Source organism: Lepisosteus oculatus, chromosome 4 (genome assembly GCF_040954835.1).
Source record: "Lepisosteus oculatus isolate fLepOcu1 chromosome 4, fLepOcu1.hap2, whole genome shotgun sequence".
Classification (NCBI taxonomy): domain Eukaryota; kingdom Metazoa; phylum Chordata; class Actinopteri; order Semionotiformes; family Lepisosteidae; genus Lepisosteus; species Lepisosteus oculatus.
The window spans coordinates 56995387-57013880 of record NC_090699.1 but is presented as its reverse complement, the minus strand read 5'-3'; the positions used below and the strand labels follow the sequence as shown (position 1 = coordinate 57013880).

The 18494-nt window shown below is 44.1% G+C and overlaps 2 protein-coding genes across 6 annotated transcripts in view; one reads left to right on the top strand and one right to left on the bottom strand.

Annotated features, from left to right (window-relative positions):
* The window catches only part of ip6k1 (inositol hexakisphosphate kinase 1), a 43207-nt gene extending 41400 nt beyond the window's left edge, over positions 1–1807 (bottom strand). The window contains exons 1-2 of one of the 5 annotated variants that reach the window (XM_069189403.1): positions 1047–1807; positions 784–963 (exon numbers count right to left, since the gene is read on the bottom strand). The gene's annotated coding sequence lies outside the window, so the exon portion shown is untranslated. The remainder of the gene's footprint in view (positions 1–783; positions 964–1046) is intronic. The other 4 variants (XM_069189404.1, XM_069189406.1, XM_069189407.1 and 1 more) reach the window with 4 other exon arrangements.
* A 1527-nt stretch (positions 1808–3334) lies between these two features.
* ccdc66 (coiled-coil domain containing 66) lies at positions 3335–17117 on the top strand. Its single transcript, XM_069189402.1, has 19 exons — positions 3335–3707; positions 5136–5194; positions 5945–5970; positions 6155–6587; positions 6890–7043; positions 7320–7420; positions 7633–7757; positions 8808–8936; positions 10525–10656; positions 11093–11331; positions 11974–12058; positions 12529–12690; positions 13336–13480; positions 14143–14268; positions 14802–15268; positions 15384–15439; positions 15725–15987; positions 16447–16565; positions 16733–17117. The coding sequence occupies exons 1-19, from the start codon at positions 3688–3690 to the stop codon at positions 16820–16822; spliced, it is 2931 nt and encodes a 976-aa protein (XP_069045503.1). The 5' UTR covers positions 3335–3687; the 3' UTR covers positions 16823–17117.
* The last annotated feature ends 1377 nt before the right edge of the window (positions 17118–18494 follow it).

Here is an 18494-nt window from a genome sequence, read left to right as displayed (position 1 = left end):
TCTCATTTTTCTAAATCTAAATATATCCATTGCTGAAGGATGAGTGCATATTGCACGTTTTAGTCCACTACTCACTCATAAATAGACACCTTGGAGTTTAGTGATTACAACAGTAGCAGTACAAGTTGCCACCAGGGAAAGCCAATTTTGCAATGACAGGTTAGTGAAGACAATAGCCCAAACGTACTGTAGTAAAATCTACTAAAGTGCTATTGGATAAGTTATACCTTTGTGACCTATCTGGATTATTTTTAATTAGGAAAGAGCAATAATGCAGCATGTATCTAAACGGACATGTTCATATTAACAATAATCTACAACGAAGCATCAACAGCAAGATGAAAAATCTTTAGCCACTTTTATAAATGTATTCAATTAGCGTTATGACTGATGCTGTGTGGAGAACACTGTGCTACGGTTTAGGTGTAAACCTTTCGCGTTAACTGCTCCTCGGACAATTCATTTACTGACTAGTGTAATACGTACTGCAACTGCAACAAGACAGAAACTGCAATCACAGGATCAAAAAGGGGATTTTCCCCCTTGTGATTCGGTGACACGCACCACCATCACGAAAATGATGGTCGGTCAGTTACGTTCTTGTGGATCATGCTGCTTATGAAACCCCTCATGCAAATGCACCGATTTTCAGAGCAAAACAGAAAAGCACACTCCAAAATGCACCAGTGAATGAACCGAATTGCTCCATTTTACGTCATGTTCATGTCTTATAGTTACATGTGTACAGCTACTACACAAACAAAAAAATATATATTTCCTTACCGGCGATATCAGCCCTCTGCTCTGACAGCTCGCAGGTATAGGGTCCACAGCGGGTCAGGGTAGCCCAGACTCTGCCGTACCAAAACAGGCATGCACCAGCAAGAGAGTCAGTATGATATTGTGGCTTCTTCCTCTCGGATGACCTTCTGCAAAACTGACCCTCTGGGTGCTCGGAGCAACCTTTATCGAAACCCAAGATGGATTACAATGTAGTACAATGTAGGATTTATGCATCGGAACATTAAAAAAAAACGGCTTCTTACCTTTACAGCTGAAATGCGTACGTCCAGCGAAGCTAGGAAAAATAAAAAAAATGTAGAAAAAAATAATGTACACGAATTTAAAAGCAACCTTTCCAGGGTTAAAAATGGGCCATGCGATGGATAAAAAAAATAGTTCCCCCAAGAACTACACCAATAATATATACCGGTGTGATTTACATGCTCCAAACATTTTGCAGCGAGGATACCCTTACCCCGACCTAGAGGGTCTGAGGGGTGACGGATGCCACTGTCAGCCCCGTTTTTTATCAGTCCAACTTTAATAAAACGTCACCCTTTTGACACCCATCGCCCTTCAAAATCCTTCCCGTGGAAGAAACCCGGTTGCGATTGTGACACGGGTGGAGTGGGGAGGGGGGGCTATTTCTTGTTTTCGCTTTCTCTCTCTCTTTCTACTCTCTCAATAATTCAGCTTTCCCATCCCTGCCCCTGCCCAGGGTCCTCGCTTCCACCAGGTTTTTTTTTTTGGTCTATGACTGTTATTAATAATTTAACTTTTTTTTTTCTCCCGTTATTTGAATGCACTCAAAACAAAAACCGCTGCTGTTTCTGGGTTTATGCGATAGAGAGAGGGAGAAAGGATGATCGGTGTCTTCCCCACCAGGGTCTAAGTGCTTCCTTTCTGGCCAGGGAAAAAAAATAATCAAAGCTATTTTCCTTTTCTGCAACAACAATGGCGGCGCGCAGCCGGGAGAACGGGGTTCCGACGTCAAACGGACGCAGACAGAAGGCGTTGCTCAGGCCCAGTGTCAGCGCCCTCCAATCGGAGAGAGAAAAACACAGCGCTGGCGACACCTCTCTCGCCCCAATTGGATACCCAGCTTGGTTGTTATCTCCCTATCGGACACGCCTGATTTCGGATGTGGAAACAACTGTCGAAACGGGGATGTTATGTCAGTCACAGCGAGAAAAAAAAATGAGACAAATGCCTTATGCCGCACCATTCCTGTATGACAGCTTGGGCTGGTTAGATAGCAAAATTTAAACGGGGCTGGGCCCGGTCATTACTGGTATGGGAGACTCGGAAAACAAAGGTTTCTGCTATGGGACACTGTAGTAACTGGATGAGAAAAAAAACCGAGCTTCCTGACTACATTTACCTTACCTACGAAAAGAAATTCCTAATGCAAGAAATTGTATATGGCTAATAAAGTGATCTTATCTATCTTATCTTTACTCTGAGAGCAGGGATGCTAACCCACTTAACCGGGTATATTCCACTCTGGACATACACTGTCCTGTGGAAATTTACCCTTTAATTCAGTTGATGAAGCAATTTCTCACTTCTCCACATAATCCGCTATGTAGCAGCACTACTGGTGCATAATGGCTGCTGCACATCCACCTGGTTAAAGAAGAGGCGTCATATACTGTAACTTCCTTCAGTTATTAATTCTGTTTGTGTTGGCAGCAAGTGGTAGCACTTACAAATATCTTAAATGCCAACGATTCCAGTACTATAGGCATAACATTCCTGTAGATTTCGTATACGGAACCCTTTTAATTACCAAGAGATTAATACCTATGATGCAAAGTACTTTTAGTAAGGATCTCCTTCCCACTCCTCACCTGTCCCATATCTCAAGCATCGTCTTTAACGCCTTTAAGATGAGGGGCCCAGTCGCCTAGTAGAATAATAAATATTCTGTCGCCACCTGCTGGAGAATATTCCCACATTCATAATCCATGCTACTCAGTAAGGAAATAATTCATGATCTTAATACAAGACTCCCACACACACAAACGTTTGTTATTACTAATCTGTGATTGGGATACCAACTTCATCAAAACGTGGATATGTTTGCGTCGTGATTTGGCCAAATACTAGGCAAACTACATGTCGTCTAATGAAATAAAAATGCACTACCAGTCTCTCTTGACATCTTAACACTTGTTAGTCGTTACATTATAAAGATATGGCAAAAGTGAGCGTTTGACATTCACGATATTTGATCAGCTTCATTTTGACCTTTGTTTATTCTAATAACCTGCTAACTTTAACGCAGTTACGGTGTTTGATTCAAAGATTCAGTGAAGCAGCAGAGAGCGCACATGGACATAAAGCAGGGAAATCTGAAATATGACACCAGGCCGCTTATTAAATACATCCTTACACTGTAGTCTTAAAAACGCAGTTGTGGTAATTCCGGGTTTTCGGCTTTAACGGCTGACGTCCAATGCTCGGGATATATTTAACGTTACGAATCACACTGCATTTTTAACATTTTTTAAAAAAATAAGGCAAATACAGATGGTTGGAATGGTAAATATGCTCGGATCTGCATACAGCAAATGTGTTTCAAAATAAAAAAAAATGACTGCTGGATAGCAGCCCGGTCATAGTAAGACTGAACCACCCACGTAACGTGCGGTTCTTTCAGTCTCCACAAAATTGAACTACAGTATGAAAAGAAGGAGCTTTCTGATTCGCTGTTCGCCCTCAGCTGGTCGGAGCGGCGCGCTTATAGGCAGACAGTTTATTACCGGTGGCCAGCAACCGACGTACACAAGAAAACTCCAGGAAGTGATGTCGTGCGAACGCGAGGTCTTTTGTGTTGTTTGATTAAAGCATGAAAAATCATTTCACGGCACTCCCTCCTCTTTCAGTTTTTCATGCACGCAGATGAAAGACATGAATCTTGGGTGAGTGTTTTGGTCGCTGCCGTTTCGTGACACGCTGTCTTTCTTTGCACCCTCGGTGTTTTCAGCAGGTGAAAGCAGATTAGCAGCGCAGGATGTGGGGCAGATTTCCCCTATGCAGAAGGAGATTTAACCATAGTCATGGCCGTTGTCCGGGTGACCAAAGAACAGATGATGAGTTAAATTCGTTCTCATTTTTAGATTGGAAATTCCTGTTCTGGCACGGTATTGGGGTCCTGACGTAGGAATTTGTATTAACATCGATTTAGCCTCATTTTATAATCATTTGCATTCGTTTGCTTATTCTGATTTGTAAATAAAATGAAATTTGATTACATTATAGCTGTATGAATGTGTACGGGCTCCACACCTAATTAAAGGGAGGAACCTGTACGCGTCAAGAACAATTCACCCTTTAAAACATTGACTACAATTCTTATTTATGATTAAGGTATCTGTACAAACATTCAAACGTGACGCATTGGGGAAAAATGGAATATTTCGGTGTTACACGCTCAGTAATTGTGTATAGGACCAGTAATTCTCGAAGAACAAATACGATGTATGGTAATGACTGATTTATTCTGGTATACTATTATAATATAAGCCCTTTAACTGTCCATTCCGAACTGAGCCCTAGTAACAGTCTGCCATCATGAGAGCAATTATTTTAACTGAGAATCAAAGCGATGTCATGCTCTGCGTTTTAATTACGGGTAGCTGTCGTTCACCATTATTGTATTTGCATTCGGTTGAAAGCGTTGCACAAGCAAGTTATCTTATAACTCACCGCTGTGAGTACAGCGATACAAAAGAGTGCAACTTCGATTCAATCCAATCGGATTCAGCGATAGGTCTTCTAGTAATGATAATTGGGAAGGTCGCAAATTGAGGAACACCACGCATTTTCAAGCAATTAATTCCCACAGGAAAGTGATTCAATATTTGGTTCTGGGAGATTTGACTCCAGTTCTGTTGCAGAATTGTACAAATATTGTACTGCCAGTCGAAGTTTTAGTAACATTTTGACCCAGACCAATAAATGGATCGTTTTGAATTGGAAGATTCTTGCAATTTTGAAACTTTTCCACATTCTTAATATATCTAATAGCTGGTGTGCAATATTACCTTTATAACTGTTGATATTAAGATATTTAATATTGAAAACACACTCTGGGGGTATATTAATCAGCTAATTCATATACAAAGAATGCTGTTTGCCCATCATGAAAAGAAGGAACCTGAGTTTGTCTTCTGCATTAAAAGAAAACCTTTTCAAATCTTTTGCTGACTGTGTAAAACAAAATGACCAGAGCACATTTAAAAGGATGCACTGTATGTAGAAGGCACAATACCAAAAACCAGTCACTCGCAGTATTGCTAGACATATTTACACAATGTGAAAGAACTGAGTAACTGTTTCTTTCCCAGGGATGGTCTGAAGTTTGAAATTCAGGATGGGAAACCCAAGCTCATTTTGTCAAATTATGGTAAGTGTGCATGAGTAAAACCAAGCATCCTATTCTCAATTATTACTGAGTATTTATTCAGGATTGTGACCTCATCAGCTTCTGGAAAGTGAAAGGTTTCTCGGCTTCAACTCGCATGTATTCTTTTAAACTGAAGTGTGGCCTTTTGATATCGCGTCTTTGGAACAATGATTTCAGTTGTTCTTTTTTAAAGGCACTGATTGTTGAACAGCATTTTTAACACTCTTAATCATCCCAAAGTATTTACATCATTGCTGTGACACTGTTAAACAGCAATGTATTATGTGTAGTTTGTTTTTGTATGGGGAAAAATAAGGAAATGGTTAACAATCCTGTTAAATTCTGTGAAATTTGAGCTGAAGACAAATCCATAAGTATAGCGATGCATGAGCATTTTCTGTACTGCAATAAAACGTCATCTCTTTTCGGCCTGGTCTGTTGTGCCAGCGTTTGAGAACTTGTATTTTATATTCATATTATCAAGTGGTTTCAAAATCCAGATATAAAATGCTAATTTTGTATTGTAGTCTGAGCATACAGTTGGACTACATTCACTTTGTATGTATTTTTTTAGCTGCTTGAGTCTTTTATATATTAATGCCAGTTTGTCTGCAAATCAATGAGGAGAAGGGTAGACATGGCCTGTCACATAGAAAGGCCATTTAAAAGTCAAACATTTAAATGTATTTGTGTTTGTTTCATGTACTGTTTTACTACCACATTTTTATGACTGGATTCTCCTTGTTGCAGGGTTAGAACATAAAAATTCAAAGAAGGTAAGTGTGCTTCTTTGATTTTGACCCTTAACTGAAATTTGATCTTAAGATTTTAAAAGATTACACCTTCAGTAACATTTTTAATGTTACCCCAATAGAAGATAATGTTAGAAACTACAAATAGGACTGTGCTCTCTAACGTATTCCCCCCAAAAATAATTTCTCCTTTTTGGGGGGGAGGAAGATTAATTACCGGGCGAGGACACAAAAAGTCCCATTGAAGTCAAAGCAGGTGGCCGAGGAGCTGGGAACCGAGAAGGCCCAGAGAGCCCCAGTGAAACGCACGGGGCCGAAGACGACAGCTTCTGAAGCAGAGGTCGTCGAGCTTGAAAGCCGGGAAGGCTTAAAGGTGCCCGGGAAAGCAGGGGTGGGCACGGTGAAAGAGAACCCCAAAACAGGGTGCATTCATACCACAGCCGCAGTCAAGACACAGACAAACAAGAGGACCGAGGGGCCCAGGCAGCCCATCTCGGGACCCCGGAAGGTGTCGGCGGAGACTCTGAGAGAAAGTCTAGTCTGCCTGACCCAGGAGCAGCTCCAGCAGATCCTCAGCACCATCAGCCAGGCATCACGGAGCGTCCCCCGAGACCTGAGTGCACATAGCCAACTTCCACCAGGTGAGCATTCCCCTCGGAGCACCCGTTGGGCCAGTTGTACAGTTTATACCACTTTTTAGCTGTCAGTCATTCTGCATCCATTTTCAACATGGATTTGAAAGCTGTTTTGCAAAATGGCTTGTCTCAAAAATCAATGGGCAATCGCAAAAAAATTACCAGCTGCCATTGCGGAGCCAGTAGCATGAGGAACTGGTTCCTGCTCCGTCTAGCTGTTCCCTGGCAGAATGGCTGAATGTGAGGCATCTGGGGACTTTTGCTGGCTAAAAAATAGCTGCAATCATAGTTTCTCTTTCTGCTTACAGGATCTGGAGGAGAAACAAAAGAAGTCACGGCCAACAGTGGGGACTCTAAAGATGAGACTGCTGGAGGTCTCCCACAGGACAGCCCACGCCCCAGTTCTCACTCCACAAAAAGCGCTGGTGAAGAAAATGTACCTGACCCTGGCAAAGACGACCGGTAGGTTTGGACCAACTGGATTGGAAAACCATTTGGCTTTTTTGTTCAATTGCACTGCCATTGAAAGTTATTGTAGATCTAGGGGAAGGTGTTTTAAAGAGGAAAAACGTTGAGGTTATTTGGTCCTAAATTACAACCTTGAGATGGGTTTGGAAAGGGTAGCAAGAACATCTACAGTATGAAGAAACCATCTGAATTTCACTCAGGTGTCCTAAAGAACTTGAGATTTCACTTTTGGCTAATGCTGGTACCTTGCCTTGTGTGTCTTGTGCCCAGGGTAATTCTGCACACCTCTGGTCTCTTCAGCACCCTGGGGGAAAGAGAGAGGGGGAGAGATGCCCTGGAGGCAAAAAGAGCCCACTGGAAGAAGGAGCTAGGTGACTATGGAGAGGTTTCTGTGCAGTATTGCACCTCACACCCTTCATTAACCGTAATCAGCTCTTTAATTCTGGGATGATTAGTTTTTCCAACTGGAGCGAGCGAGAGGGGAAGGTGGAGTATCTGGGATCTGTGACCAGATGGTAGAGGTCTTTGTGCATGAGCTGCTTCCCGGTTATTACTGACTTGGATCTCTGCTTGTGTTCTCTAGATGAACAGATGGCCCTCAAGAAGCAACAGAAAGACCCCTCGGATCCACTCACAGAATATAACCCTTGGGGCAAACTTGGGGCTGGGGCTCCTGCCAAACCCAATGCTGGGAGTGCACAAACTAGGGTACGTTGAATTTCTCTCCTTCTGACATTTGCAGTCTTCCCACTATGACAATATCAAAACAAATCCTTGAAGTGCTTTCCCATGCCATCTCCTACAGTCCCAGTTGCCGTGAACTGCGAGTTGCATATTACCAGGAGATGACCCTGTGGTTAATGTACTTGTAGATCATTTGCATGATAAACTTGTTCCCGATTGCAATGAACCTTTTATTAAAGGATTTACACCCCGTAGAGATAGCTATGTAATGTAGTCCAGCAGCCTCCTGAGATTAAAGACAGTATTAACTCAGGCAGAAATGAAGAGCTTTCAGGCTTATTGCTAAGTATTCAATGACTATTTGATTGAGCCAGATATTTAAACTGCTTTATAATGGTGACTGGAATTGTGGTAAACTAAATCATAATGTGAATGGATTTTGGAATGTCACGGCTATTGTGAAATATGTGGCAAGTTATATTAACATAATTGCTGAACCACCTATCTTAAAAGACATTCCTTTATCAAACAAGACTGCCCACAGATGTACTGTATTTTTTTTTAGCTGGCTTCTGTTCTCAGCTGCCTGTCAAGGAAAGCAGATTTGACCGTGCCCGCTAGCATGGCCCGTGCCTAAATCCACTGCAGAGTTGTCATTTGAACTCTTTGGGCCATCCCCCAGAGACTGAATATGGTTATTAAGGAAAAAAGAGCTGTTGTGCATAATTTGGGTCGCCGTTACTGTTTATGGTTGCCTTGGTACCGACAACATGAACATTTTTTTTCTGATAAATTGTATTTGTTGGTATGTTTTCTCAGTGAACGCCTGGATTGTTAGAATTGAATAATCGGCAGTAAAACTTCCCAGATTACATGGCTTTTTATTGTATGTTTCCAGATATATTTGTCTATCGGCATATCTGAAAAATGCCCAAATATTTAGTCTACTTTGCTCGTCTTGCTAATTTAGCTCACAAAATTATTTGCATAGCTCTGTCTTGCCTAATGCAAGAAAGAGCTCTCCAACGGTGCCTGTGAAGTCCTTTCTACAGGAAAGATATGTGTCTGATGCAGAGTGAAGAGGAGAGGACAGTGAAGACTGGCACAGGCCTGGAGAGCACACACACGGAGCCCACAGCCCAGAGCTACAGTTTCAGCCACCCGGACCTGCCAGCAGCTATCCGATCCGCCTTCGTCCTGGGGGTACTGCCTTTCCCATGCCGCTATATTTCACACGCATTCTAAAAGCATACCCACAACAGGAGTGCAGTGGAAAGGATACAGTGTATATTATACAATCCCTAATACGATTTGACTAGAAGAAACGTCATCTTTGTCATTTTCTGACTGCATAGTCCTGGTGTGTCTTGCAGTGGTAACAGGCTGAGCAGAGCAGAGCAGACTTGACTTTCTCCCGATCCTCTTCCTGAGGTACTCCCAGGGGTGTTCTTAGGGCAGCTGAGAAACATAATCCCTCCAGCGTGTCCTGGGCTCTCTTCCCAATGGATTGTGCCAGATACACCTCCAGCAAGAGGCACCTGGGTGGCATCCTCACCAGATGCCTGAGCCACCTCAACTGGCTTACTCAATCCAGAGGAGCAACAGCTCGACTCAAGGGTCCTTCTGGCCCACACAGCTCCTCACCCTGTTTACTTACCTGTGTAATTTTAAGTGTCGCACAGGAGACCAGGGTTCCATCCTTGGATCGCCACCTTGTCCTGGTGAAGTAGCCTTGGCGCTGTGTTGTCGGGATTTTTGTGCTCCTGTTAGGATTACCCTTGGCACAACGGTTTGAGGTGAGGGGGCAAACAAATCCAAACTAACCCTGCCCTGATTAAGGACACCCTGACCCACCCCTGGTGTCAGGACTGGGGGTGGTGGCCCGGCTCAGCCTGAAATGGTGATGTGAAGCTGTCATGTGGGCTCATCACCCATAAGGCAAAGGATGCCGGGCAAGTGACATAAGCATGACCAATCTAGACGGACATATTAAACCAGGATAGTGTATTTTTAACTGTCCCTTACAAGCATGAAAAACGCATACATTTGCGTGTCCACTGTTGGAACTGACTCCCTCACCGTACATTTGATGTGACTCATGCTGGCAGCAGCACAATGAATTCTAAAAAGTTTAAAGAATTGTTTTGGCTCCTTATGTTGAAGAAAATGCTCTCTTACATACTGGGTGGCTCTTTGCCATCCATGCATGACCATGAGCCACAAGTCAATTTCTACATTTAAATTAAATGGAGCATCCATTTTACATGTTTAAGAAAAACACCGAAGTGGAACACCTCAAGAAAAGGCAAGAAACTAGTGACTGAAGCAAAGCTTCCCAGTATTATTCACTGGCATTCAGTGGCTTGAACACAACATTCATATTCTAATATGATTAAATATGTGCATGCAATTACCTAAAAAGTAAATGTATATTACACTGAATCTTTCAGTCCTATTAATCATGTGATCAAGAATACAAATGAAGTAAATACAGCACCCTCCAGTACAGTATTGGGGTTGCAATCCTGAAACACCTTTGTGCACTACAGTCTAGCAGCTTGTCCTGATTTGCCATCCGTCTCTATGCTTTATCACTGTTTGATTTGCAGATGTTCTGCGATGTTTTGTGGTGTGCCAATGTATGTATTTTAAATGACACCCAGTTCACTTAAAGATCTAGCTTCATGCATGCTTCGCACCTTTGAAAACTTGTGTTTTCGCCAAAAGCTTTGACAGAGGGCAGTACTTAATGCCCTTGGTGGTCGGCAAAAGCATCTATATTGCACTGCAGGAGGCTGCCCCCCTGGAGCACGCCTTCAGCGCCAAGAAGAGGGAGCAGCAGAGACAGTGGCTGCAGGAGCTGGACAAACAGAGGGAGGAGGCGAAACTGCGCAAGATCCAGGAGAAGAGCGACAAAAGCCAGGTAACTCCGAGCTTCTTGCTGCCCCCTAGCTGAAACACAGCTAAGTGCAGCTCACCTTGTTTCCAAGATCTACACTCTAGCACAAAACCATATTGATAGTTTCCCTAACATGTACTTACAGTATGTTTGTGTGTCTATAAACTACAAGATAATGGAGGTGCAAGCTAGACCCAGCTATTGCAGTAGCTCTGTTCTGCCCCTTCTGATTTCACACAGAATATGCAAGATGATGTTTGTTTGTTTTTTTAATGTGGAGGATTTAATCTTTGCAAAAATCTTACTATTGCTAATTGCGCTCCTGGTTACATTTACGTTTCATAATAAGAGTACCATATTGTGGCCTTCTTTTTTTTTTATGTCTTCATGGATGCATTAAAAACGGAATTGGCCCACAACTTCTTCGATTAATGGTGTGGCTCCCTCCTCCTATCTCCAGGCTGAAGACCATGACCGCTGGGCCATGCACTTCGATTCTCTTCAGAAAAGGATCCCTCTCCAGCTTCCCCTGGCCTGTGAGACTGTGAACCCTGAGCAGCTGAGCCCCCGCTCCAGCACCCACCCCTTGTCACCTTTGGGTGCCCCATCTGTGGCCTGTGACAGCGCCATCCACTTGGGGGAAGACAGTATGGGCAGGGCGAGTGTGGACACTACAGTGGGGACCACACAAAAGAACAGGTCAGCACACCACCTAATAACCCTGGTCCTGCCGGTACTGGTCTGATTTGACAGTGACATACGTGGAGCTTTAAGAAAGAGGGAAATATTCCACTTTCTCCAAGAGTGCCCATTCTAAACATCACTGGCTTTTGTGAGAAATGGAGTCGCCCTATTCAGCAGCTAATTTTTTTACTCTGTTTCGCAGTATAAATGTCTACTAATGACCCTCATCATGGAGTCTTTTTCATCCTAAGCCGTCACTTTAAACGACTATACTTGTTTGCCTATGAACTGTATTTGAGAAAAAGTGGAGAAGACCATGAAACTCCAAACTATTCATAAATAATAGAATAGAGAACATAGAAAAGAGCTTATGATTTGCAAATGAAGCATTTCTATACATTCTAGATTTTAACTTAGAAGCAAAATGACTTGATTTTTCCAAATGAATTATTTCCATGTTAAATGCAACGACTTTCAAGGCAGAAGAGCTGTTACTGGAGTTTAAATCTGCTCAGTACTTAATTAAAAAAAAGATGCTGAGGAATTGGAAGTCCTGGAGATGTCAGAAGTTTTGCACATGTAGATCTAATCATGGTTTTTAAAGGGGAGTCCTGACTTTAGCACTTTGCTGTGTAATGGAGAGGTCTGTCTGTACAGCTACCTGCGCACAATGACTGCACTGCTGGATCCCGCCCAGATCGACGAGCGAGAGAGGAAGAAGCTGAAGCAGCTGGAGCATCAGGTAGCCCCGAAAACAACCCCGAAATTACTGCGCACTTTCCCCGACGCTCTTGCCTTTCTCGTGTAACGAATGCGCCCTTGCGTATAATGGGGATCTCACCCGCCTGGGGTGAGGGAGAACTCCTTTAGCTCAGCCGGCAAGTTCCAGTGAGGGACGAACTGGTGGGGCAGGAGCGACAAGGGCGGAAACCCAAAGAACCATTACAATGGTGGCCCGTACGCGCGCGGATGGCTCTTCGCCGAGGATGGTGAATTAAGCAGGGGGAGAATGTAACGAATAAGCCCCTGCGTATAACGGGGATCTCAGCCGCCCGGGCTGAGGGAGAACTCCTTTAGCTCAACCCGGGTCTCCGGCGTCACGCCCAGGCAGTGAGGGACAAACTATTGCACTCGCCGCACGCTTGGTAACGCCGCTCTCGCCTTCCCATTCCCCCCCTCTCCCGGCGGGCGGGCCTGTCTTCTCGGGGGCAGCGCGCTATCGAGGCCCAGGTGGCCGAGCGGCGCCAGCAGCGGGAGCTGGAGGAGCAGGCGCGCAGGGCGGAGGAGCAGGCGGAGGAGCTGCGGCTGGCCCGCGAGAGAGAGCGGCTGCACCAGCAGTACGAGAACGACGAGCTGCAGCAGAGACGGAAGGAGGTGAGAGAGCCACAGAGGTAGCCCGTTCACACCCGCGTCATGTGGCACAGGGCAAATAATCGCTTTTAGGTACCACATATTTTACTATGCTGAGGGGTTCAGTCCAAGTGTTTTTTTGCTTATGTATCCTTATATAGAAATTAATAGAAAAATGGTGGCAAAAACTTTGGTGGTTTTCTGGCCTTGAAATTTGGTTAACCAGAAAATGGGATCTTTACCACCTGAGCTGCTTGCATATTCTAAGGTCCAACAAGGCTGAGAGATCAGAGCAACCTTGATTTGTTTTAGTTCAGCTATTATCCACAGCATAGCAGTAGCAACGAATATGATATTGGAATGGGGGAAACCAGAGATCATTATGAACCAACTTTTGGGAGAAATGTTACCATTTCCTGCCCAACGCTAGCTCTCAAACACAGCAGGGTAGAAACGATTATTTCTCAGCACTTGTCATACTAAAACAGCACTGCAATGCCCACTTCCTCGACCGACGCAGCCGTCGTCCCTCGACCATTCGATCTCACGGTTGTCTTCGAAGCCAAGCCCAGACGGGTCAATAAATGTCCCTTCTTAATTGCGATCTTTATCTTGAGAACTCCGAGTTGTAGCCCTCCCCTAAGGCGTATCAGTTTGACCTGCCTGCAGGAGTTGCAGACGCGGAAGACGGAGGAGCTGTACATGAGTGTGCAGCGGGCCCAGGAGCAGGCCCTCAAGGACAAGCAGCAGCAGCGCATCAGGGACCTGGCCAGGAAAGGACACGATGTCACCAACCTGCAGAGGGGGCTGGAGGGTACGTATGCGCTGCACTGCCATCTCTTTCTCTTGTATGTTGCCGGTCATGCGAATTCAGTAGGGGGGATTCGGGGGGTCTTGACCAAGACTTTCCTGTGACCATCTCTTCTTATTCTGAACCTTGTCCAGCTTTTATTTTTCAAGATCTGTGGAATTTTCCACTGGGGTTTTGCTCCCTGTCCTCCCTGGTATAATGAAATAATGAAATTATTTGTTAGCACTGGTAGGTGCTGTTTATTCCTCAAGGGGGTAAAGTTCTTTTCCCCAGTTCTCTTTAGAATAGTTCAGTCAAGCCCTTCTTCATGCAGGAAAGGGGTGTGAATTGTATCTTGAGCTTAATTGTTGATGAATGCAGTGCCGCAAGGGAGAAGATGCAGTGGAGGGATGGCTTATATTATATACAGGTAGGCAGAAATAGGTAACATTTCGTTTTGATTTTTTTTAAACAGCCATTTAAACACTCTTAGTGGTAGCAGTGATGCTTACCCAAAAATATATACTATTCACTATTTTGCATGAAGAAAGGTTCTTAAAATGGAACAGGGTTTTTGTGAGAGATGTAAAATATCTTTGTCTGAGTAAAGGGCTGGAATTGAAACTGGCCTTAAAATGCGCTGCTGTAACAGAACTGAAGGCAAGCTTGTGACCTTTTTGTTTTAGGCTCTACAAGCAGGGAAATCATCCCAGGCAGTTGCTGTACCCGAGAGGAAGCAGAAGCCCCTGAAGATATAAACCAAGAGAATCCCACTGCCGAGTCTCCTAGGAAAGACACAGCAGTGCAAACAGGTATGCCAATGTACACTGTCGACATGACCACACAGCGCTCTGGCATTTACTTTGCTTAAAAAGGACTCCCCCATTTAAACTGGACAGCCTCGATAAAGCAATACAAGTGACCACCATGTAATGCTGGTTAACGTAGAGCCAAGAGCAGAGAAAAGAGAAGAGGAAAGTTCTACTACTTTATTCTTAAGACTAGTATATTCTGCTGTATCGGATGTTTGTTTTTGTTTAGTAAAACATGCTTAAAATAGTTTTGGACACATCTCATTTCCCCCAAGCTGAATGGAACACTAAGACATTGAGGACTGAAGCCTGATTTCACACTTAAACCAAATCAGAAAGGCCCTAAACTGCCATTTAAAACTGCATTTTAATTGTAAATGGAGGGGGGGGGGTAAGTACAAAAAATATTTTACTGAAGATGCAAACATTTCTAGTCAAGAGGGAGCAACAAGGAGTTCATTGAATAGAACAACGTCACTATGCAGCGGTGCAGGAATGAGAGAGTCTGACAGTGAATGTCTCTGTGTGCTCAGACCTAGAAATGCTGAACATGGGTTTAGAAGCCGCCCCTGCAGCAGATGGAGGACTACTGCCTCAGACACCAGAGATCCCCACAGAGTACAGGCACCTGCACAGCGCCAAGAAGGCCAAGAGGGAGCCCAGGGTGATGGGGAAGGAGAACGTGTACCGGGAGCAGGGAGACCTGTATGAGGCCTTTGCTCGGACGGGCAGGAGGCAGGGCCAGAGTGGCCCAAGAGAAGAGAGGAAGCCCGGGTGGAACAGCCAGAAGCCCAGCAGACCCTTTGTCCCAGCCTCCGAGCGCTACCCGCACGGGCTGCAGCAGGAGAGGCAGGAGAGCCGGCTGCGCAGACAGCTGGAGCTGCTCACGCTGGCGGAGAGGAACGCCCCCTCCAGGCCAGCTGCCGGCCTGCCGTCTCCTCCCCCTTCCCAGCAGCCCCCACAGCCTGCACCCAGGCTCCGCCCCCCCACCCACAGGAAGGTACAGCTCCCAGACTCCCGCCGTCCTTTCCATCTGCTTGCCTTTCACAAATTCTTCTACACCTGTCTGATTTTGTGTATTTTGGTTTCTTATGTTATGTTTTGTTTTTCCAAAGGAAGAACATTTGCAAAGAAACCTACTGAAGCACACAAATCCATATGCAGACAACAGGTACAGTTAAATTAGCCAGTTCAAGATGGAGCCTTTGAAAACTTCCACCTCCCCCAAAAGTGAACTTTACTCCTGAGAATTCAGGCTGAACCTAAAGAAATCAGCACCGTTTTAGAGCTAGCAAGGATCTCTTCATGCAAGTGATCGTTTATGTTCCTATATATATCAAGTTTTGTTTGAAAACTTCCAAACTGTACTCCTTTAGAAACCGATTTATGCAGGCAGCAAAGAGCATCCCTCTGTGTGCAGTAAATTTAATGTCCCTTCTCTCCGTGCTGTGTGCAGGGCCTCCTCTCCCCCAGTTCCTGCAGTGAAGCACCGACTCCAGCAGATGCACTACAGACCAGTGAACCCCTCTCAACCCGTTGCCCAGGCTTCGCCGGCCTCCACCGCAGCGCTACAGGACCGCCGCTGTACCCCAGCGCCACCAGTGCCCATTGAGCGGCCTCCTTCATCCCACTTTGTCCCCTACGTCCGCACAGATGAGGTGTACCAGCTCGATCCCCATGCCCCCCTCTCCAGACCCCCCACAAGGGGACTGCACCATGGTGAGAGGGAAGAACACATCAATACACAAGCTTGCTCGTGCCCTCGTTAAGAGATTGGATTGAATGTAGCTCTGGGGAAAACACCGAGTGTACTGGAAAGGATATCATTGTTCATAATGAAATGTAGGGTCTCGTATTCTTGAAGAGTTCTACTTTTCACATGCACAAAAAATATAATCTTGAAACTCAAAGTACAAGGCCATCTGAGTCATATTCTTTAAAAAAACATGTCTTATCCTTTTAAATATAAGCTTAACTATTTGTTCAGTGGTTAATAAAGGATGAATCCAAATATATGGAGAAAATGCCCTTTAATCTGTTAGAGGGCTTTGACTTAAGCTGTACTGTGTCCAGCTGTACTTGACTAGAATATTCCTAGAGTTTAGAGTGCACAGTCAATGAGCAAGCTTCCTTTCGTGTACACTAATACCTCCTGTTACCTGTGTGCATTATATTAAGGTGAACACCCCCAGCCTACTGCTCCCAGTCATGACAGAGACCCTCTGCTGCACCCAGAGCTACTGAAGAACCGAGATAGACAGCAGGCCATTCTCAAAGGGCTGTCGGAGCTGCGCCAGGTAATATCGGGGTCCAATCTCCAGGGGAACCTAATTAGAAACAAGTGATGGCTCATCCCTAGTCATGTCACCGCTGTATTCTCTAGCAGTTGTGGAAGACTCTAGCAGAGCACTTGAGAGCCGATGATGAAAGGTCAGTATGGTGAGAAAATCTGTTTGATTTTCAGGGACTGCTGCAGAAGCAGAGAGAACTGGAGTCAGGATTCAGCCCTCTGCTGCTTCACCAAGAGGAAAACCCACCTCTTTCCTTCCAGTAACTGGAGTGCTGCTGCTGGAGATGAGCACTACCTTCCTGTGATGAAGAACCAGCAGCACTTTAGCACAGAACTGAAACAAGAGGATTCATAGGGAAACAGGACAGAACTGCTTATTATAGCAGCAAAGAAGCAAGACCAGTATTTGTAGTATTGCAGTGAGTGCGGTGAATGTAGAGGGAATTAAATTGTCATTTTAAAAAAATCAAAGATGCTGTGAAGATCATTGTACTGTAAATTGGTTATTCTAGAAATTTATTATTTATTAAAAACAAAAGTTTGCTAACCATAAAAGGGTTTAAGTGTTTAACACTACTGAATTATAGCTGAATTTTATATGTAGAAACCCTAAAATCCATCCTCTGTTGATTTTTTTTAATAAATAAAATTGTCAGAAATGTCATTTCACAGCCAGTGTGGTAAACTTCCCTGGAGGTAGGAGATAAAGAATCTCTTCAGATTATCTGTCTTTCTAAAGTACAGCCACTGCATTTTAGGGTAAGGGTTCAAATTATTCACCAGTCAAAAAAAAAGATCAGGAAATAAACTCCATCAGCTCCCACACATTCAGTGTAGTACACTAAGCTTTATAGATTTCCACAGCTAGCTTGGGCTGGTAATGTGGAAAAAGGAATTGGAGCAACTTTGATAACAGATCCAGACTTGCTTGGAGGCAGGTCTTAATCACAACACTAAGGCCCTGCTCTAGTAATGTGAGGACAACTGCTCACCACCTCATGAACCATTCTTGCCATTCTTATGAAAGGTGGGCTTTGCACCCTGTGCTTCATTGCTCTCATTTCCACTAATTGCAGACAGTCATGACCAGAGACCTCAACAATAGTCCCGTTCAGCAGCCACCGCTGTAGCAAGGGATGCAGGTTTTTGACAGTTTCTTAGTAATACTTTCTAAAACACAAAAAAACATCAGCTTGTACAGGTTAGATCTAGTGCTTCACTGCTCCTGCAAGATGCAGTCATGTAGCCCTCCCAGCTTATAAACCTATAAGTAATGAAATGGAAAGGATTATACTAACCTCCTAAGAAATTGGAGATAAACAAGGAGTTTGGATTATCTATGTGGTCAAAGCGGAAAATGTTCACAAAGAACGGTGCCTTTTAAAACAGGACTGAGTAGAACAATTGGAAGTAAAAACCTTCACTTTTCAAGTGAAAATTACATGTATATCCCTGTTAACCTTGATTATAGAGATCCTTGCTTCCTTTTGGTAGATGTTACAAATGAAGAGGACTTCCACCACCTTCCACCAAGAGTCTTTCTAGGGTTTCTAGAAATTATGCCCCATCTGTGCTTTCTGGGAGGCTAGCATTGTATTAGATTTGGTATACAAACTGTTCCCAAAATCCCTGAGAAAGCATCTTAAAAACAGAAGGAAGGAAGGGAATAGATTTGCAAATACCAGACCTTCCACTGCAAAGTTTGTATACAACCAGCTCTTTTTGATTAACAATTCATTTGCAATTGAAGAGCTGTAACCAAGACTCATGCTGGAACGGGTAGGAGGAACTAGTCTTTGGCTAATTCTGAAATAAGGGAGCTGACTAGGAAGTATCACAGACTAATTTTTGTGCCCCAAAGTCATACATCTTTTTCAAGAACGTAGATGACAGGACTTTCATGCATACCTACAGCTCAGAAACCCATCTTTTCAGA